Here is a 20,214-nt window from a genome sequence, read left to right on the forward strand (position 1 = left end):
TCGTACCCTTGAGGAGGGATATCGTCTCGTCGTTGGTCTCGTAAATCATATGATCGTATGCATTCTCACTCGCCGTCGTTCTTGTGGCCTCTTCCGGGCAGAGTTCACTCAGAGCGGACGCGGGGGAAGCGGAGCCAACCCCAGAAGGGGGCGCCGCCGCTGGTCTCCTCCTCGCTCTGCTGGGGATGAATGGCGTCCATGCTGTGGCGAGGCGTGAAGTGGCCGTTGGGGCCGATGGGCGGCATCGTGGCCGGGGACTGTTCGGTGCGGCGCTCGATCTCGCGGAGGTTGCTCTCGAACTCCTGCTGGAGGGCGCGCTCGCGGGGGCAGGTGATGCTGTCGATGGTCTGCTGGCGGACGCGGGCGTTCTGGGCGTTCTCATAGGCGATGTCGCGGGGGCGGGCGGCAACGACGGGAGGAGGAGGGGTGATGGTGATCTCTGGAGTGGCGCTGGTCTGGGGAGAGATGGGCTCGGGGATGGTCGGGTGATTGAACATGAACAATCCCTGGAACACCGGTCGGTCGGTCTGCTGGGCGGTAGACTCGGAGCGCAGGCCTTGGTTCACGCCCTGCTGAAGGGGGATATTGTTACCGGCTTCGAGGTCAACAATCTCCTCGTCGTCGGTGCGCGAGCCGATGGTCCGCTCCTCGCGGCCCAGGAAGAAGAGACGCAGCCTGCGGCGGGCAAAGTTGCGGAAGCCACCGCGAGGCCGGAGGCGCAGGCGGAAGTTGCGATAGTCGGGCATGTGGAAGCTGTGGTAGTCTTCGCCGGGTAGGGCGTAGTAGAAGTGAATGCAGGGATACCAGAAGCAGAGAGAACAGGCTATGATGAAGCCGATGAGTGATCCGATGAGGAAGCCCTTGCCGATGTTTGCGATTGTGCTAGGGTCGGATAGGACCCAGGCTTCGAGGAGAGGGGTTGACTTGTGGGAGGGTTCGACAGAGAGAGGAGCCACATGGGATGTGGGGAGAGGGATGGGAGCCATCATAGCGGTTGGCCAGGTAGGCAGATAGTTGAAGCCCAGACGTGGAGGATTATGAGTGCGCGGCTATGTCTATCAGTTACTCGCTCTCAATGTGTTTGTCAGGACGGCTTTGATGACTTACGCGTTGGTCTTTGAGCGTGGGCGTCGTGAGAGGCGCGCGCTGGGTTTTCAAACAGCAATTCACGCTGGATCTCCTTCAGACTGGGCGAAGAACAATGGCTGTGTTGTCTTGCTGTGAGAGAAATAGTGACGAATGATTCTGGGATAACGAAGGTATTTGGAACTTTGGCGCGCGTTGGTGTTGGGATAGATGGAGGCCCTTGTCCTGGTTAATGAGTTGGATATGGGTTGTGGTGGAGAGGGTAACGAATTTTGAAAACGGGAAGAAGTTTTCCTCTCGATATTTGGGCTAGAGAAAAGGTGTGAGGGCAGACTGTTGAAAACGGGCAGGAGGGGTGGGTGGGAGGTTGAAGTCATTCATCTGAGGCAGGAGCGTCGCTTCCCTCTCACCTGCGCTCTTTCCTCTGGAAGACAACAGATGGAAGAAGTGGGTCGCCGCCAGCTTTTGATCAAAGTTCCATGAGATTGAATTTGGGATTCAATAGTGATTCTCTGAGAAATCACTCCCTTTCGAGACTTTCATCCAGATGGTTTTGGTTCTCTGTCAAGAACCCCCGAATAGCTTCCAACGCAACGCCCCTCCGCATGCCCGTCTCATCGTCCCACGAGGAATGCAGACCAATCAACTTCCCAGACTTTCTGTCGATGAGAGGAGCCCCTGAATGTCCCCAATACGTCCAGCAGGTATGCAGCAACGCCCCAATCTCTGAATTATCCTGCACATCCTGACCCTCAGCGCAGCCCCTATAAGTCCCGGTGCTGAGGTGAAGGACGTCGTATCCCGTCTTAACGCCCGGCTCTGAAGCTTCAAAATCTTCACTTCCTGGATGACCAACGCATATGAGCCGGGACTTTAGAGGTGGAGTAGAGACGGCTGTTGTGATGAAGGGAAATTTACTGGTTGCTGGAGACGCGGATGAGGTTGATGGATGTTCCTGGGCCGCTACGATTTTCAAGAGAGCCAGGTCGCGTTTGGCATCCCATGCCACAGGCTTTGCTTCCACTACGCGGCCAGAGGCAAAGAGGAGCCAGTGGCTTTGCGTCGCATCGAAGTCATCGGCGGTTTCGGCTATGCAATGAGAGCAAGTGAGGAGGAGACCGTCCATGGAGATGCAGATGGCGGTGCCGGCCTCCTCTTGAGCGAAAACGAGAGTTGCCATCACTGAAGACGAAAGCTCCTTCATTCGCATGTCTTCTGGAATCAAGATCTGATTTTCTAGCAGCAGCCGGCGCTTTTTTAGAAGAAGCCGGAGGTCTTGTTTTGAGAGATGTTTGGGCTTGAGGCCGCTGCCGAGGTTTCCGGGAAGCGTACGAATAACAGAGCTTCCTGACTTTGAAGTTTCTTCTGTTGCTGAGATAGAAAGTCTCGTCTCTTTCCCCGCGTTGCTTGAGGATGCTGCCGCTGCTGCCAACTTGGCCCTCTGTCTCGTTCGACGCGGAGAAGTCACCCCAGGCCGCGCAGCAGATTGCTCCATGTTGATATGTGAAAAGCTCAAAGATGAGAACAGTAAACTTTCACCTCAGACGTATTGAGATGGAATCTTGGATCTTGATAAGATGTAGGAGGTGGATGGTTGCCGCTAGTTGAAACGGTAGCGTGCCACTGCTGCCTGAATTTTCAACATCAGAGCCACTCATCATGTAGCCTGGGTTCTGCCAAAAAAACAACATGGATCACACTAGCTTTAAGAAGTATAGAAATTTTCCTCACCAAAAGTGAAGTTGAATTTGTTACAGTGTTGAACGATGTACATGGAAATCGAATTGCCCCAAGAATCCAAAATTACCAAGATCACGACAATTACAGCGGAAATGGTAAATTCTCGGTACTTGTTCCCATACAATCCGGCCTCGTACTATCGTCAATTGTCGTCTAAGTCGAACCGAACGATCAAGTGATTATTTTGGAAGCACTCACTGCTGCATCTAAACATAGATGGCGCAGCTGGTGGGACCACGGACATCCATGAGATCCGCAATGGTGGTGTTGGGCAGCAGGCCCGCGGTCCAAAGGTTGTGCGCCATGGTGGTCACGTTGCCGCCGTTCTCGCCGTTGTAATCAAGGAGGTCAACACCAGGATATTCAAGGTTGGACATCTCCAGGAATGCATCGGAAGCGACAACTGGTCCGCCAATCTCGTTGAGACGCGCAGTCAAGTTGACGGACTGCCACTCCCACCAGAGACGGTCGAGGTTCGTGTGGTGAAGGAAGAAGAGCGGGTCACCGGGGTTGGAAACAACGTCCAACATCTACAATTCAAAAAGTCAGTTTCTGCCGGTGTGATGAGCAGAGCGCTGTCGAGTGGGACTTACGGTGCCGCCGACGCCCATGTGGCCGGCAAGATGAGGGGCGGTGCCCCAGCAGTTCGAAGAGTCCACGTAGGTGTCGATCGCCATGCAATCGTTGACGTAGGTGCTGTTGGCCTGGTAGAAGCTGGCCTGGTCCAAGTCGCGGGTGAGGCAGAAGTTGGCGTTGTTGCTCGTCTGGTTCAGGTGCATCGTCAGGTTGACGAAAGGCCCGTCGGCAACGCAGCCATTTTCGCCGTTCTTGAAGCTTCCGAATCCGGTCTCCGCATCGAAGACGGTAGACTGGTTCAGGAAACCAGCTTCGGCGTCCTCGAGCTCGTTCCAGTACGGTTGGCCTCCCTCGTAGCCACACTCAATCTGAAGGTAGACCTCGTGCACACGCACTGCAGTGGTGTTGGTCAGAGAATTCTTCACAAAATATGGGATTACGTACTGTAAAGTCTGTGCCAGGGCAAAAAGGGGCCATCATTGTGGATGACGTTGGCTTGGTAAATGTGGGCGTACATCAGATCATCCCAAAGATTCTGAGAGCCCTCTACGCCCAGCTTAGGGGCTTTGTTCTGAAGGCAAAGCTCAGCGTCGATGTAAGCCTTTTTCTCGACATCGGTCATGACGGTCCTAATATCTGTGTTAGCCAAGAAGTTGCCATGCAAAGAGCCCTGTGACATACCAAGACTTTCTCTCAAGCAGAGAGGTAGACTCCGGAAATTCCTTCACAGCACCTCTGGTTAGGCTCGAATTGGAGGCAGGCAACGAAGCCGCCGTGGCCAAGCAGCCAGAGAGCCGAGCAACAGAAGCTTGGTAGAGGAAGAAGCCATGGTTTTTGCAACGAAGGACAATGATTCCAAGAGAGAAGAGTGGCTTGAGGGTGGTACGACAATTCTAATGTCTGAGGTTTTCATTCAACATTTTATATGCTTGGCCCCCTTTCCAGTCACACTCATGGCTGAATATTTTCGTCTACTTTTCTCCATTCCTTCTCGCATTACCTCTACGTAAGCCTATCTTCCTCCGACTCAGAGCTTCAAGGAACCACAGAGAAGCCATCCCGACCGATATCACCGAGACGCATCCCTAGTTCAGACAGTCGTTTTGGTGATACATGGGATAAGATCAAGTCCGTCACTTCGGCCCCACTCCGCAGCCCTCATTCCGCCAGCAGCATGGATATGAGCGGCGTGGAGAACATGCGGGTCCAGGTTTCGATCTGATAACATTAAACAGCTCAAGCCTCGGTCGACAACTGATTAAGGTTGACTAATTTTGGCGTATCCTGTAGAAGCCCTTGTAATCCCGTACAGTCTCTAGCCGCGTACCGCGTACCGCGTACCGTCGGTGGAGTTGGAAAAATTCTTATTGAAGCTAAGCTTTTTCTTTGCAGTCACCCTTAGCCGTGATGGAGTCGGCCCTCCACGCGGGTCTGGGTACTACCCATTTTTGTCGGGTCCGAGCCATTCTCCGCCGAAGGAGAGGACCGTCGGTGCCCCTGTTGGTCTGTGGAAGGTCGCCGTTTAGCTTTCAAGCATCGCCACGCCAAAATACGGCTTCATGAAATGCCGTTCAACTGTACTAAAAGTACAGTCTGTCAGTCTTAGATATTGTAGCCGGCCCTGGCATGACAGAGACGTGAGCTTCTTTGTGCTAAAAAATCGCCTTGTATGCCTAGGTACGCCGCCCGGAGTCTGCTTTGCGTCATGACAAAGTCCTAGTCTCTACTCGCTGATTCATTCGGGAAAGCAATTCCGTTTGAGCCTACTGTCATATGTCTGTCTGTGGAGGCCATCTCAACGTTCATGGACCGTAAACGACACACCTGAAAGCATACCCGCAGGACCCCATTCCCAATGCCATGTATCAACGCTTATGTTTATTCTACCCACACGCTTTTAGCTGCCATCCGAAGGATAGATCCACATAGATCCAGTGACGAGCATGAAAAGGGACGGTAGCAGCGGAATGGACCCATCTAACTACCAGTACCGAGGCTTGAAGGGCCGGGGGATGGTATCTTTGTTCACACACGGTCAGGAGACATGACGCGTCACGGGTGGCACGCCACAATCTTCATCGTATTTGGCCAGTATCGTGATTAGTTGGTTTCGGGTAAAGAGAGCTTGCCTCGCCCTACAGTAGCGTCCCTTACACTTTAGGCAGGTAGATAATCTAATCACGCATAGTTTCTTTAAGATGCTAGATGGATGAACCGCTGCTGGAATTGTGTGTAGCGATATGGTAGGCAGAGTCACCGCCGAAGTAAGGAGAAGATCGACACTTCATTCCCCGGTCAACCTCCTGGCAAACGAAAGTCTGAAACTTGGAGTTCGACCATAGGCGATGGGTCATGATGAAATCAATGGGACATTAAACCTTCTCGGTTGCATTGAGTAGATGGATTCATGTTGCTGAGTGTTCTGCAGATCTTTTGGACCGTAGGAAGCAAATATTCGTGATATAAAACCGAAGATTAAATCTTGATCCTGCATTTTTCTTTTTGGGACAGCATTGCCAGACTTGAAGATCCAATCACGCTCCTTTTCACCAACACTCTTTTACTTTCGTCTACTTGGAAGCTGCAACTGGCAACATGTATCGCCGAGTCTTTGAGAATGTCATATTCTTCATGGCCAGTGTCGCCGCGGCTAAACCCTTATGCGCCTCTGGAGAGTGGGTGAATCTAGCCTCCATCCCGTCGGCTCGTCAGGAACATGGAACCACTGCTAGCGGCAACACAACCATTGCCATTCTCGGTGGAATAGTTCCGACGAGTAATGGCACCGAAACAACGGACCTCTTTCAGCTCTATGACAACGCCTCGGACACCTGGCGAGCTGCATCGCCGGCACCTTACAAAGTCAACCACCCCAACATCGCAGCAGTAGATGACAAGATCTATCTTCTGGGTGAGCTAGTGGTGGGACCCACCACCCCGGGCTTGACAATGAACTGGGTGGCTTCGAAGGCTTCTTACGTCTACGATGTTGCTATCGACGTCTGGAGTGAGCTTTCTCCAATGCCAAACGGCACCGAGAAGGGCAGCTCTGTTGTCGGGGTTTACAATGACTTGATCATTCTCGCTGGAGGCATGACTGTGCTCATGACAGGCTACCAAGATGCCGTCAACAGTGTGATCGCTTTCAACACCACCTCCAGCAGCTGGCAAAGACTCCCGATGGCCGCGGCCGAGTTACCAGAAAGCCGCCAGCACTCCTCTGGCGCGGTGATCGGTGATACGTTCTACGTCGTCGGCGGAAGACACTATGGTCAGCTGAATCACCGAGATACCGTCTTCTCCCTTGATTTGAGCAACATGACTTCCGGCTGGCAGACGAGTCTCGGACACATGCCGACAGCCCGTGGGGGTCTGAATGGGGATGCGGTGGACGGCAAGTTCTACGCTTTTGGTGGCGAGGGGAATGTGGACTCTGTTACTGGCGCCTTCAACCAGACCGAGGTCTACGACGCCGAGACGCAGCAGTGGACAGAACTGCAGCCTATGAAGACTCCTCGCCACGGGACCCAGGCCGCTGCGGTTGGTGACAGGGTGTACATCCCTGGCGGTGGTCTCCAGCAGGATGGGAAGCAGGTCACGGTCAACGGAACAACTACCACACAGAACCCCGTCTCTCATTTTGACGCGTACTGTGTGTAAGCTTATAGGGGGCTAGTCCGCATCGAAGTGCCCTTAGCAATGTTCGATCACTCGCTGCGGCTTTTCTCATGTCGACTACGTTTGTCAGCGAGGCTTCAGGCCATGAGTCCGATGTCTGCCAAGCGATTAATGTAAATAGCACACTGCATCGATGATCGCAATAGTAAATAGAAGCTGCTCAAGTACAAATACTGGAAGAAAGCACCAGCGATCGATCGGCCAGCATTCCTACGCCACAGAAATGACATTTTCATTCACTCTGATGTTAGCAAGTCCTTAAAGCCTAATGACCGGAGTTAAGACACATGTCTTGAACAGTCTGCAAAGTGATCCGAATAACAGCTCACTAAGCCCGTTCCCGGACGAATCTCTTCACCGGTGTGACTCATGATAGCGGTGATATTTCCGAATGAAATGCGTAAAGTAGCAGCTGAATTCACGATATTACAGAACCACAGCGGTAAGAACATTATTCATGCCTCGTCCCCCATCATCTCCACCGCACCAGATACTTGCGTCTGAACCAACACCATCTCATTTCACATCATGTCTCAGGGCAACAGTAGCGGCAGCCAGGGTCATATTGACGCCATCAAGGGCGCCCGAGCTTTTATCATTGGAGGATCGGCTGGCATAGGCAAGGGCTTCGCGTCTGCAGCATTGGCCGCCGGAGCAAAGGTTTTTGTTTCTTCTTCGAAACCATCCAGAATATCCGCCACCGTAGCCGAGTTCCAATCAACGTACCCGGGCGCCAGCATGTCTGGCATAGCGGCCGACCAGGCCCAAGCGGACACAACTGAGGCCAACCTGGAAAAGGTGCTCAAGACTGCCGTCGCAGAACTGGGCGGACCCCTTGAACACATAGCTTACACGGCGGGAGACGCGTTTGACTTCGAGCCCCTCTCCGCCGTAACGGCTGCGAACGCCTATGCCTCTTGGACGGTGCGCTACCTTGGCCCACTGCTAGTGGGAAAGCTGGTGACAGTCAACCCGGGCATGTATTTTAAAGCGGCTTCCAGCTCATCCATTACCCTGACCTCCGGAATACACGGAAGCAAGCCATTTCCCGGGCTGTCCAAGAGCATTGGATGGTGCGGCGCAGTTGAGACACTCACGAGGGCGCTCGCAGTAGACGTTGCTCCGATTCGGGTCAACAACGTTTCTCCTGGCGCCATTCGGACTGCCATGCTGGAGAAGCTCCCCGACGAGGCTATAGCCGGCTTTGTCAAGAACCAACTGGTTAGGGAGGTGGGCACAGTACAGCAAACAGCCGAAGCGTATCTTTTCAGCATGCGTTGCTCTTTCGCGACTGGCCAACAATTCGTTATTGACGGTGGTTACACTTACAAAGGATCATCAGCGATAACATATCGGTCAATTAATTTCTACTTTACCGAGTGTCACCTCACAATCCTCAAGGTCGTGCAGACAGGGGCTAAAGCCACGAAGTCTGGTCACTACATTATTACGACTTCTTTACAAATAAACCATCGCATGCCTTAATACCAATAGGTCCTAACCATTAATCTTACTATCGCCTCTGTCGTCGTCTCTACCTTCGCTTACATCGTCTGTTTCTCAGCCCGTATAGCAAACTTCCGTGTTGAACCCTGGTGAACAGCCAAGAGTCATTACCATGATCTGGTTCCTGGGAAACCTCGTCTTTTTGCTAGGAGACGGAGGTGATGACGCTCGGACATAGGTTGAAGACTTATTTCTTCATTGAATGAAGCCGTGAGGAATCGGGCAAGTCAATCAATGCACCTATGTCCTCATGTCATGTATCAATACGAAACAATCTCATTCGTGTCTTTCACTGATGACATATTCATATGCTTACATGAAGCTTCTTCAACTTGAACAAGCCAATTCCTGCTCACGGCGTCTTCGACTTGGCGATATTGCTGCTCGCAATTGACCCACTCACTGCGAAAACCCACCTCATGATGCTAATTGATGGGCAAAGCATTCAAAACAACATATTACAACTAAGCATTACAACTAAGCGGATGAGTTTTTCTATGCATCATTAGCTAGGAAGTGTTTTTTTGTTTTCAAAAATGCTGCTGAGGATTTCCTCGGCGCTTTTGGGTGCCCTTTGCGCCTGGATAAGAAGATTCGTCTCAATCACAAGCGCCGATAGTCACACTCAGAGTGAGCTAAGGATTGCCGGTCGTCATATTCCAAGCGCGCTTGGAAGACCTCTCAGAGGTCTAACTTCTGAACCATAACCGCCAGTGTTGCAGTCAAGCGAGTCAGGTCCACGGGGTTGCCGTTACCTTGAGGTCGGTCATCCTGAACGCACAACCAATACCAAGCAAGCCATTTAACAAGCCAAATTTCCTCAAAATTGCCAGCTCAAGTTTGACTACAGTGACTCACCCAACAGCAATCTCGTATGGCAAGACGTGGCTCCAATACTCAGTGTACTACGCGTAGATAAGGAAATACAAACACCAAACCTTCTGCTTGGCGATTCAGCTCAGCCACGACCCACGCGGTCAGGTGACGTCACACCAAGTCGGGTGCCGGCATCGCCTCATTCAGGACCCCTCTCTTGATATACAGAAAATTTCCCCTGACCGCCAAAGTCGCATTTCTCTTTCATCACGACAATTGATGTTGCAATTTTCGATTCGGAACCATGGGCTGGAAAGATCATCTCAAACGCCTCAAGAATGAGGTCGAGCAGCTGATTGCGGAGCCGGGATCGCAAAACTCTCAACAATCTCAGGCCCCGCCCCCTCAACAGCAGCAGCAACAGCAGCAACAATATGCGCCGCCACCGCAGCAGCAGCCGGTGAGAGGACAGCCTGGACATGTATACTGGCAGCCTCAGTTTAGACCTGATGTGCCCGTGACTCAGGATTGGGATGCAAAGATTGGCAATGGACCGGACGGTTGGGGTAATCAGGAGCTGCAGCACTACACCGCCGAGCAGCAGAACGCCTTCCAGTGAGTTCTACCGCCCGATCTGAGCTGAAGTTCGATTGACTGACATTATCTGACAGCACTCCGGATGGAAAGCTAGTGCTCCGAGCCGTCGCCAACAACGGCTGCCCTAACCCCGAGCAGAAGTACACGTCTGCTCGCCTGGTTAGCAGACAGACGCTGGCGCGGGACCAGGGTGTCTTGACTGCAGTCATTCTTTCACCATGTGCTGAGGGCATCTGGCCTGCTTTCTGGCTTCTTCCGCAGGAGCCGTTCGCATGGCCCACGGATGGCGAGGTTGACATCGCAGAGACCTGGAACGGCGACTGCGAGAACCACTCGTGCCTTCATTGGGGACAGCACCATGAGCCGGATAAGCACCGTGTTCTTGGAACTAAGATCCCGGATATGCAGTACCGACCCGTGAGGTACGACTTGGCTTGGGTGCAGCCTGGAGGGCACCCGGGCCAGGGCAGGATGATTTGGTACATTGACGGAAGACCGGTGATGAAGGGCGATATTCCACCTGGAACGCGACCTATGAGGGATATGACTATCTTGTTGAATGTGGCAATGGGAGGCAATGTGTGCGGTGGGAAGACGCCAAGAGATGGATACTATGATATGGTCGTTCACCAGCTGTACATGGGAAGCGAACCGGAATATGGTGGATGGCAGAGATTTGAGAACGACTGGGCACACACGCAGTTGGGCAACACATACTAGGTTATGCCCTTGTACCCGAGTTGAGACATCATAGAATAGCGATTACAGTATCAAAATGGTATTATTGATCTCAGGGTGAATAACATTTGTACCCCTTATTACCTTTCCCTTACTGAGAAACCCCCTACTGGGTGGCCTCGAAACTTCCTCAACATACCCTTTATTACGAGGTCTCCAGGTGTGTTCGAGACTTCTCTAGAGCTCCGTTCTATTTTCTCAGTTTAAGCAGCTGACTTCGCCGCCCACTCCGCGGCCAGAGTCTTATAGTCCTCCGGGCCATATGGTTCTGAAGCTTCGGCTATCATGCCGTTCTTTCTGTACTTATTCAGCTCCAAGTCCGTAACGAGTCTATCGACGTAAGGTATCGCATCGAAGACGAAGTCTGGGAACGTGTCGCCGTGGCCAGCGGGATACCTCCACTTGCAGAAGCGGTTGTGTAGCGCAGTCTCATATTGCAGCTTCTCCATCGCCTCAAGGTCGGAGATGGCCTCGCGCACGGCAGGGAGCTTGTCGTGGAAGAAGGCATCGACCCAGAGCGCTTGCGTGTTGGCGATGATGGCGGCAGTGATGTGCATCAGGACCCCAGCAAATGCGACGTCGCGATGCTCAAGAAACTTCTTCGAAGGAGGTGCCACGAAGCGGTAGAGAGCGTATGGCGTCAGTCGCGTGAAGGGGTTGACCGCCTCCTTGGTTGAGATGCCTCCATTTTCGACCAGCGGCTTCAGTTTCTTGTTTCCGGTCGGCTGGTCCTGAAGAGCGGGCCATGTGTTGAAAATCTCCTTGTCGACCTTTTGTAGCATCTCAGCTGATGGAAAGCTGTCGGGAGTAGGGGCGTGCGGGATTCCGAGGTCCTTCTCGATGCCCTCTGGGAGGAACTTGATGGGCTGGAACTGCTTCCAGCCGGTCGCGCAGCAGAGTGCGTCCGACTCCAGCTCCAAACCATTAGACAGATGAACGCCTCTCGGAGACAGCTTGATGATGTCGGCAATGTGAATATGAACCTTGCCATCGCGGATGAGATCGAAGAAGTCAGTCTCGTAGTTGAGAATTGACAGACTTGAAGCGACGTGCTTGGCTTCACACCAGGGTTTCAGCTTCTTCAACTCAGAGTGAGAGTCGTATTTGTTAAGGGTGATCACGTCGTTACCGAGGACGTTCCAGAAGTTATTGACAATACCTCGGCCAATGGCAGTGCTATGATAGAAGTATCGTGTCTTGTCATAGCCGTCAGCCTCGCCCCAGGCGCAGGGGCTGAACCAGGTCAACGCGCGGGTGTGGACAAGCTTCTCAAGCCACTTCTTGAGAGGGGTCACATAGGGTGGCGCCATCCATACGGGGCCGTGTCCAGATTCTATAAGTCATCAGTCATGGGATCCAAAGCAAGCAAGAAGGGCAGAGACTACCTCTGATCACCCAATTTACGGCGATGCCCTTGCTAGCGTATGCGTAAACGGCATCCCAGGCTGACTTGGTACCGCCAAAGACTGTAACGCGCTTGGATGTTTTGAGAGTATCCGCATGCTGGAGGAAGTCTTTGCCGTGGAAGATTGGTACGCCAAAGCTTTCTTGACCCTCGAAGTCGGGCAGAAAGGCTTGTGAGGTCAAGCCAGTGGCGACGACGAGTTTCTTTGCGAAGACCTGGAACTCCTTGCCCTCCTCCCCATTCAGGATTGTCAAAACCCAGCCGCCGGTATCCTGGTGCTCAGCTGAAAGGATCTTGTGCTGGAACCGGATCTTATCAAATATGCCGAAGTTCTGCGCGTACTTGGTGAGGTAATCATGCAGGACCTTTCCGGGGATGTGCTGCCCCGGAAGAACGCCGAAGGTCTCCGGGTCCATGGGGAAGTCGGGGTACTCATAGGTTCCGAGCATGTTGTTGCTCTTCAGACCCGGGTAGAGACGGTGCTCAGCCCACACGCCGCCGGCAGTCAAAGACTGGTCAAAGACGGCCAGCGTGTTTTGCGGGTGAAGCTGATGGTGAGTCTTGGCCGCAGCCAGACCGTACCAACCTTTTTAGGTCAGATCGCAAGCATTGGCAAATGAATATGGTTGACCTACCGGCTCCAATGACCGCGAAGTCGAGAGTCTCCATTGTGATTGACGGGTCAAGGTGACGTGTATTTCTGCTTCTTGTCGGTACCGACGTTCCAGATCCTCCTCAATCGAGAGGCGGGCACGGAGCAAAAATGAGCAGAGCCTTCAAGGCTGCAATTGGATTCAGCTCGGAAGAGAAAGAAGCGCAGAAAGACATCGGGACGGAGCACCGAGGGCTGCCCTGAAGCTGTGGAACCATGAGAGAATTAGGTAGGGTACCTCATCCTTCCTGAAAGCTCAATTCATATTGTGTTGGTACAGCCTGCTGCGACACTGCAACGGTCGAAGTTGAGCGATGGACAATGATTTGTCGACAGATGGGCCAATGTCGAGTCCCTAGTCATGTCCACTCTAGGACAGGGCCTCTGCGGAGACTTTCCCGGCCTAGACGGGCTTGGGCTTAAGATTCTTTGCGGCCTCGTGCTTGATGAGGAAATGTGACCATGTTGGGCTCCAGAACGACCAAGAAAGACCCCGACTGCCAGAGACTGAAGCTGAAGATGAATTGCTCTCGTAATGCTGCTCAAGAGGGGTTTCGTGGAGCTTGGAGACGAGCACGGGCTTCCATCACGTCCGGATCCATTCCCCGGGGGAGAGTGATCGAGAACCGTGAGTAACCGGGGGGTTACAGGGGCATTGACTCGCTGCTGTGGAGCGAAGGATCTCGAGAGAATCGTCAGGCTCTCGCAGTCTCTGGTCGAGTATTCGTGATGGTCGTTAAAATAGGCGCTTGCTTACTGAATTTCAGTTCAGGAATTCGTTTTCATGTTTTCACAATGTGGTTGGTTACACAAGAAAACCCGGAAACCTAGATCGCATGTTGGGGCGTTCTTCAGCGTTCTTTAACGGCACGCAGATTTTGTCCCCGCAAATCCTTCAGCGTGCTCGTTCCGAAACGGAACGGAACTTCCGTAACTGAGCTCCACGGCCCCATTTTAATAACGACAACTGAGAAACTACATATCCAAGCTTCTGAACGATAGCTCTTTCATAGGCTCTTCCAAAGCATCACAAAGACAGGGCACCGTCTGGCATGGCTGAACATGGACAGTACATCTGCGCGGATGGGACCTCGGTGACCGAAGCAGGATATTCACACGTAATCCCAACCAACAACTCCTCAGAGACGGCCCAATGGCCTTCTCCGCTATGAAAACGACATACAAGATGCTCCTGGAATGAAGAAGAAGGGACCTCGAGCTGGAGCAAAGATTGTTTTCAAGCCACACTGGTATACACAATCATGCTCATCTCCGAGCAACATGACGCAACTCCTCATTTCATCCACGTCGTCTTCAGGTCTCATCCGCTTTTGAGCGGGGATCGCGCCTCTTGCTCACAGCCACATGCCAAGTCAACACCTTAGTTTCTTGTTGAAGCTTGAGGAGAGCAGAGAGCGGCACAATGCCCCTTTTGTGTAGACAACAGCCATGTGTAGGTGAGTTAGTAAGTGGCCCTTCGGGCTCTAGCTCCGATGAAAATTTCGTTCCCCTAAGGATGGACGCTTCGGCCGAGACTTATTATTAGGATGTCGCAATGACGGATTGTCTTCCTGTTCCTGACAGTTTGCGGGGCTTCCCGAACAGGAGGCCTTCTGTTTCCCCCCAGCCTACATCGAGCCGCTAGCTAACTCTAGAACATGGGATGTCCGTCTATGCAATACTGCATGTACTCGAGGCGATGACTTGACAAAGGCCAAGATTGAATTTCCCTCGCCTTGTGCGCCGTGTGACAGCTGCATGTGCGCATATCAAGGTCAACGTCCGTGCCAGTCGTCCCCATATGCCACATTTTTCGACCCTGTTGGCATAACGATGGCACAGCATATCCGTAGAATTTGCGACCTGGTCGGCGGCTGGGCATATGTCGGGATATGAGGCTGAATAGCCAATGCCGAATCCTACGGTGGCCTGAAAAACACATCACATCGCTGACATTGACGCAAGAAATGCCCCGCAATCGGTGATGGGGATATGCAAGTGTCAGAAGCGGGTGACCAAGGCCCCTTTCTCGACCTTTTGGGAAGCTTCAGTCAGCCCCAACGTCGAGCGACGAGCAAAAGAGGATTCTTGTGCCGGTTATAAAGCAATTTTCAAGCCATGTAACCATGGTCCAGGAACCAGAAGTAAATTGGACCCCGTTTCCTATCTATTCCCACTTGCCGTCCACCCTGCCATTGGTTCATAGTGTCCCGCACATTAACACGGGGGCCCAGATGTGGTATTTCTGGAGTTCACGTATCTGCACCCCTGATCGCTCGCCCTGACACACAATGACACCCCGAAGTGACATCGATCTGCACGGCTGCGCCAGTGCGCACTTTTGTTATCAGGCTTCCGAGGGGCTCGCTCAATGGTATATACACCCGGCATGCTCGGGCTGCCATGTGACTAAATTGGGATCCTGCTCAACCCCAAATCTCGTGCGCTCAAGGTCTCTCTGTTGTCATGAGCACAGTATGTCCGACGACTTTGCTACAGAGGCGTTTGCGCTTCTGGGCGTGGGGCTTGGAGTCATCGCTCTGCGGACGTATGCGCGAATTAGCGCCGTCGGCATAAAGCATCTGCAGGCGGATGACTACCTGATGCTTCTTGTCGCAGTGAGTTTCTTCCCAAAAGCTGCACGCTAGTCCAACTGACACTCATGACCTGTAGTGCACATATTCGGCCGAGACTGCTCTCGCATATAGCGTCGGAGCATACTGGCAAGGGCTTGCCAACAATGGCATGACGGATGAACAGAGGAGAAACCTAGATCCCAATAGCGAAGAGTACAGGATAAGGTACGAATACTGGGCCTGCTCGAAGATGGCATCTCTTGCTGACACAGCTGTGAAGAGTCAACGGGTCAAAAACACAAATTGCGGGATGGATCACGTACAGCTGTTTGGTGCTCTGGCCCGCGAAAGCCGCAATGTGCACCTTTTTCCTTCGCCTTACGGTGCGTTCAACTCTCGAGACATGCGGTCACGGCCACGAAGCTGACAGAGGTGCAGGAAGGACTTCACAACTTCCAAAAGCGAATCTACGGAGGTTTCGCACTGATTGTGATTACATGGCTCACGGTGTTCTTCTCAATAATTTTCAGCTGCTTTCCGACGCACAAGAATTGGCAAATCTATCCCGACCCAGGGAGTAAGTACGAAAGTAACGTCAGGAGATACACTTGCTTACTTGCTGCCAGATACATGTCAACCTGCGATTTCCAAAGTCAACATTCTCGTCACCGTCGTCTTGAACGTTTTGACCGATCTATATCTTATGAGCATCCCGATCCCGATGCTATGGTTCTCAAAGCTACCCCTGAGGAAGAAGCTGGGACTGATTGTACTATTTTCGGGAGGAATCTTTGTAACGATGGCAGGAATCTTGCGCTGCGTCCTCATTATATCGGTAGGCTACAGTTACATTCTCCATGGTCGGGCCAACCTAATACTTTCTCAGGACCCCGTCAATGGCGCTTCACAAGCAGGATCATGGGCCGTTCGCGAGACTTTCGTCGCGGTTGTCACTACCAACGTTCCCATGATCTTTCCCCTCATCCGCAGGTGGTTTAGCCCCATTTTTGGCACAGTCGTCAGCACCCTACCTCTCAGCAACACGAACAACAAGTACGGCTCAAAAGGACCCAATTTGCCTCAACCCGGAAGCATCAAGCTCGACGACGTACCGGACAGCAAGAATCGCAAAAAGGGACGACAGCCGTTCAGCCAGTACCCAATCACCGAGATCACCGGAACAGGGAGTGAGGAGCATCTGAATCAGCCGCGGAATATCCCACCAATGCCAACATCTGGAGGGATCAGCAAGAACGTGGAGATTACTATTGAAGAGTCCAAGAGGGATAGCAGAAGAGAACTGGATAATAGATCGGAGGATAGTCTTGAGAGGGGGGATGCGTATTTCACGGTTGACGTCAACGGCGGTGGGGACAGGGGAAATGGTATGATGCCAGGAAAGAGTAGACGAGAAAGTTTTAAGGCGCCGGGCAAGAAGAAAAATGGAAGATACTAATATGTATAGATACCAAAGAGCTACAGATAGGCTCCATGTAAGATAAACATGTACAGAACCGCAAGTATTTCACACAGATGCATCACCATGATGTGACGGTCACTAGGTGCAAGAACAAACTGCAATTCTAAACTACTTCGAGCACGACTCTATGAAAGACACTGGACGGAAACATGATCTAACGCTTGAATGTATTTGGAGGCAATTCCAATTTGACCGTTAGTAGAAAGGATAGGCCTGACCACCATGATACGCTCGGCAGTACCCGCAGAACCTCCTCTGTTCTTCCGTCAGCATGTCCCCGTAAAAGTCGGCATCTCGAGGACACGTGCACTCCTCACACCTGCACCTCAAGGAGGCTTCGTTTAGAGGCATTCGTGAAAGACGAGGCATCTCGACACCTTGTCCCTCAGGTAAGTCCGTGTATTGTCTGCGGAGACTAGCACTGCCCGGCCGGCGGTAGGGACGCGGAGCGGAGGCAGGTGGGGATGGCGCGGACGCACGAGGTCTCGGCTCTCCCGCGATCAGGTGTGAGATGTGCTGTTGTATGTCAGCGATTGTCAAATCGGAGACGTGTTGGTCAGGGATGTCGATGTCGAAGATTCCCACGAGCTGCGGCACGTAGCGATGCTGGCCGTCAGGACAAGGCGTTCTTTGAGTCTCGGAGGATTGGATGTCGCGACGACGCTGTCTCGGGGTCGTCGAGGGAGGAGTAGGAATGTGAACCCAGTTGTCTTCCATCTCGAAAATTTCTTGCGGAGTAGAAGAAAGTGTATGAAGATTTTCAGTGCTTGGTCGTACGTCTGGGCTGTGAGATCCTTCCCCCTGTCTGTCCGAAACTGGGGTCGTTGAGCCGCTGTCCGGGGAGGAGAGACCGCGAAAGCCGTTGTAATGTTGCGGGGGTAGAAAGCACGACTCCGACGGGGGGTGGCCGACGAGAAACAGAGATTCGCGTGTCGGCGAGTAAGAGAAGGAAAGTTCTGGCATGTCGTCTGAAAAGAGAGGGCTGAGCTGGCGAGGAGGTCTCAGAGGGGATCTGAGAGGGGGAGACAAGGTAGACGGAGAGGGCGAGCGACGAGCTGAGGTCAAGAAAGGATTTGAGGTCGGAGAAGATAGTTGAGGGTGACGATTGCGGCGATGAGAATGCATTTTGCGTTCTTGCTGTGGTGCTTCGATGCTGGTGCTGAAAATCTTAGTTGTTGTGCGGTAGTAGTTGCCGATGAGCTAGTCAGGGTGTGGATTTTGGTAGAGGTCAACGTGGTTAATAAATGCCAAGTTGAGTGCTTTAAAGGCGGAAGCCGCATCACGACAATTAATTACGTTGAAATCTCTGCCATATTGTGATTCACTGCCCTTTTCATCTCATCTCAAACAGGGAGTGAAAACGAAGGAGCAAACGAGTATCAGATGAGTCTGCTCTGCCTCTGTTTGCTTTTTCACGGAAGATGCGGGAAAAGTTTTTGGCTCCTCAGGTGAACAACTGCAGTTTGTGCAACTAGAAAGTCCGAAACCAGATGAAGCCGGTGAAGCGGGAGCGGCTTTTACTCACGACTTCCATCTTGTGCGATATCTACGTCAGCAGTGCTCAGAAATGCTAGGCCTCTCTACGACTCATTCAAACCCGAAAATAGTAGGTTGCAAACAGAAGATTGCACTCGCAATTTTGGCCATAAGCTGACTGAAATCCTCGTACTTAGGGTGGATGTTTGATCAAGCATGACAAGATCCTATCCATGACAAATCTTGCACCACAATTCTTAACAGGCTAGCTCACATGAACTGACTTCGTCCCCGAGTAATAAAGACAGGCATCTATATGACTTCCTGACATCGCGAAATATGATCAACTTCTACAGAGGAACATTCTTTCTATGTAACGAAGGACTCCTTAGTTGGCATCTTCATTCTGCGCCGCGCAATCCCATGACTGAAATTGAACCTTCGATACCAGTCAAGAAAGTTTCGGCCTGAAAAGTCCACACCGGCCTTTCAATAGTCGTCAGACGGTGGGTCAAACCCGCTGCAAATACTAAGACACACCAATTCAGCATGTTCTGGCTCGAGTTCGGTTGTAAAAACTCTCTCAAGTACCATGATGATTTCCCTGTGAGAATGGGAAACATATGAGTTATTACAGCCGAGCTAATAGGACTATCTTCACTGAAACACAAATTCAATGCCCAGTGTTGAAGTCTTCCATATATTTCGACAGACTTAACAATTCAAGCTGCAAGAGTGTGGTGACGCAGCATGGGATCGCCCTTAAAACATGGCAATTTACGAGTTTGACGATAAAATGATGCATTTAGCGGGGTTTGTGTGCAATGTAAATACCTGATTCCTGTTCACAGGCTGGAATTTGGCGCCGATTTTGGCCTCAATCATGGCGGCAAGCTTATTAACAAGACTGACAGGGGTGTCGCCTTATTTATCCTGCTTCTGCCACCGTTTTTTGTGTCTTTCTCCATCCTCCACCGACCGATTCGAACCTTACCAAAATCAAACAATCGCCATGGAGACCCCGCTGAGCTCTCGACAAATCAGTTATTATAATGTCGTGGAGCCCTATCTCAGTCATGGAAACAAACCAGGAGACAGGGAGTACTTGGCAAACATCCTACAGAACTGGAGTCCTGAGGTCGATCCAGATCATGTCATGGGCTGGGCTTTGCATTATGCAATCTCGAAAAGAGATGATGTGGCAGTCCGGATGATGATCGATTCAGGCGTCAGCGTGACGGTGAGGCAGACTCAAGACCCTGGATTCACACCACTATTTGCCGCGGCACAGTACGGCACACTTGCGATGGCCCGCTTATTTTGGGAGCAAGTTGGTCCCAAGGGGCGATTATTGCCGACGAGGAATTTCAGGCCTGGTCAGCTCACTTGTCTGCGCGTAGCAGCTCGAAACGGCCAAACAGATGTGATGGCTTACTTTCTTGAAGTCTGGGATGGTTGGCAGGATGAGACGGACCGGGCGCTACTCGATGCAGCATCGGCTTGGTGCGATGATACCGTGGCGTTGTTACTGGCGAAGGCTTCATTCGAGCCCAGGGTGGTCCAAGATGCGCTTTGCAAGTCGGTTTCAAGAAGAATGATATTGGCCGAGAACCCAACAAAGCGACCCCCAACCGTCGAGGAACATCTTTGTCAGCAACGACTGGTTTGTCGACTCATCGATGCTGGTGGAAATCCGAATGCGGAAGATTACCTTTCCAATGAGCCCCTCATCAACATCGCCGCCTCGTACAGGGACTGCATCGGTGCTGTGATTGGACTCCTGGAGAAAGGCGCAAACCCGAACCGCTCAGGGCCTCAAGGTAGAACAGCTCTTTACCATCTCTTCAATCAAAGGGAGGGAATTTATCGCCGCAAGCATCATGCGTCA

At 52.1% G+C, this 20,214-nt stretch overlaps 8 protein-coding genes across 8 annotated transcripts; 4 read left to right on the forward strand and 4 right to left on the reverse strand.

The window, feature by feature from the left end:
• Positions 1 to 104: 104 nt before the first annotated feature.
• On the reverse strand, positions 105 to 986 carry CGCA056_v001845 (uncharacterized protein; the record flags this gene model as incomplete). The annotated part of the gene is made up of 1 exon (XM_037317104.1): positions 105 to 986. One exon carries the CDS (start codon positions 984 to 986, stop codon positions 105 to 107), a length of 882 nt encoding a protein of 293 aa, XP_037185345.1.
• A 2,046-nt stretch (positions 987 to 3,032) lies between these two features.
• Positions 3,033 to 4,024, reverse strand: ivoB-0 (N-acetyl-6-hydroxytryptophan oxidase ivoB; the record flags this gene model as incomplete). The annotated part of the gene is made up of 3 exons (XM_037317105.1): positions 3,033 to 3,356; positions 3,420 to 3,796; positions 3,847 to 4,024. 3 exons carry the CDS (start codon positions 4,022 to 4,024, stop codon positions 3,033 to 3,035), a joined length of 879 nt encoding a protein of 292 aa, XP_037185346.1.
• Positions 4,025 to 5,997: 1,973 nt separating this feature from the next.
• On the forward strand, positions 5,998 to 7,062 carry terF-0 (Kelch-like protein terF; the record flags this gene model as incomplete). Its single annotated transcript, XM_037317106.1, has 1 exon — positions 5,998 to 7,062. One exon carries the CDS (start codon positions 5,998 to 6,000, stop codon positions 7,060 to 7,062), a length of 1,065 nt encoding a protein of 354 aa, XP_037185347.1.
• A 546-nt stretch (positions 7,063 to 7,608) lies between these two features.
• ATR9-0 (Short-chain dehydrogenase/reductase ATR9) lies at positions 7,609 to 8,565 on the forward strand (the record flags this gene model as incomplete). The annotated part of the gene is made up of 1 exon (XM_037317107.1): positions 7,609 to 8,565. One exon carries the CDS (start codon positions 7,609 to 7,611, stop codon positions 8,563 to 8,565), a length of 957 nt encoding a protein of 318 aa, XP_037185342.1.
• A 1,141-nt stretch (positions 8,566 to 9,706) lies between these two features.
• glcA-0 (Glucan endo-1,3-beta-glucosidase A1) lies at positions 9,707 to 10,719 on the forward strand (the record flags this gene model as incomplete). Its single annotated transcript, XM_037317108.1, has 2 exons — positions 9,707 to 10,017; positions 10,074 to 10,719. The coding sequence occupies 2 exons, from the start codon at positions 9,707 to 9,709 to the stop codon at positions 10,717 to 10,719; spliced, it is 957 nt and encodes a 318-aa protein (XP_037185343.1).
• Positions 10,720 to 10,940: 221 nt separating this feature from the next.
• DEP4-1 (FAD-dependent monooxygenase DEP4) lies at positions 10,941 to 12,811 on the reverse strand (the record flags this gene model as incomplete). Its single annotated transcript, XM_037317109.1, has 3 exons — positions 10,941 to 12,070; positions 12,123 to 12,728; positions 12,778 to 12,811. The coding sequence occupies 3 exons, from the start codon at positions 12,809 to 12,811 to the stop codon at positions 10,941 to 10,943; spliced, it is 1,770 nt and encodes a 589-aa protein (XP_037186332.1).
• A 2,460-nt stretch (positions 12,812 to 15,271) lies between these two features.
• On the forward strand, positions 15,272 to 16,867 carry CGCA056_v001851 (uncharacterized protein; the record flags this gene model as incomplete). The annotated part of the gene is made up of 7 exons (XM_037317110.1): positions 15,272 to 15,412; positions 15,468 to 15,595; positions 15,651 to 15,753; positions 15,809 to 15,947; positions 15,997 to 16,205; positions 16,257 to 16,755; positions 16,836 to 16,867. 7 exons carry the CDS (start codon positions 15,272 to 15,274, stop codon positions 16,865 to 16,867), a joined length of 1,251 nt encoding a protein of 416 aa, XP_037186331.1.
• Positions 16,868 to 17,045: 178 nt separating this feature from the next.
• On the reverse strand, positions 17,046 to 17,567 carry CGCA056_v001852 (uncharacterized protein; the record flags this gene model as incomplete). Its single annotated transcript, XM_037317111.1, has 1 exon — positions 17,046 to 17,567. The coding sequence occupies one exon, from the start codon at positions 17,565 to 17,567 to the stop codon at positions 17,046 to 17,048; it is 522 nt and encodes a 173-aa protein (XP_037186330.1).
• Positions 17,568 to 20,214: the final 2,647 nt, after the last annotated feature.

The sequence above is a fragment of the Colletotrichum aenigma genome (genome assembly GCF_013390185.1).
Source record: "Colletotrichum aenigma strain Cg56 chromosome Unknown KSG_Cg56_contig01, whole genome shotgun sequence".
NCBI lineage: Eukaryota > Fungi > Ascomycota > Sordariomycetes > Glomerellales > Glomerellaceae > Colletotrichum > Colletotrichum aenigma.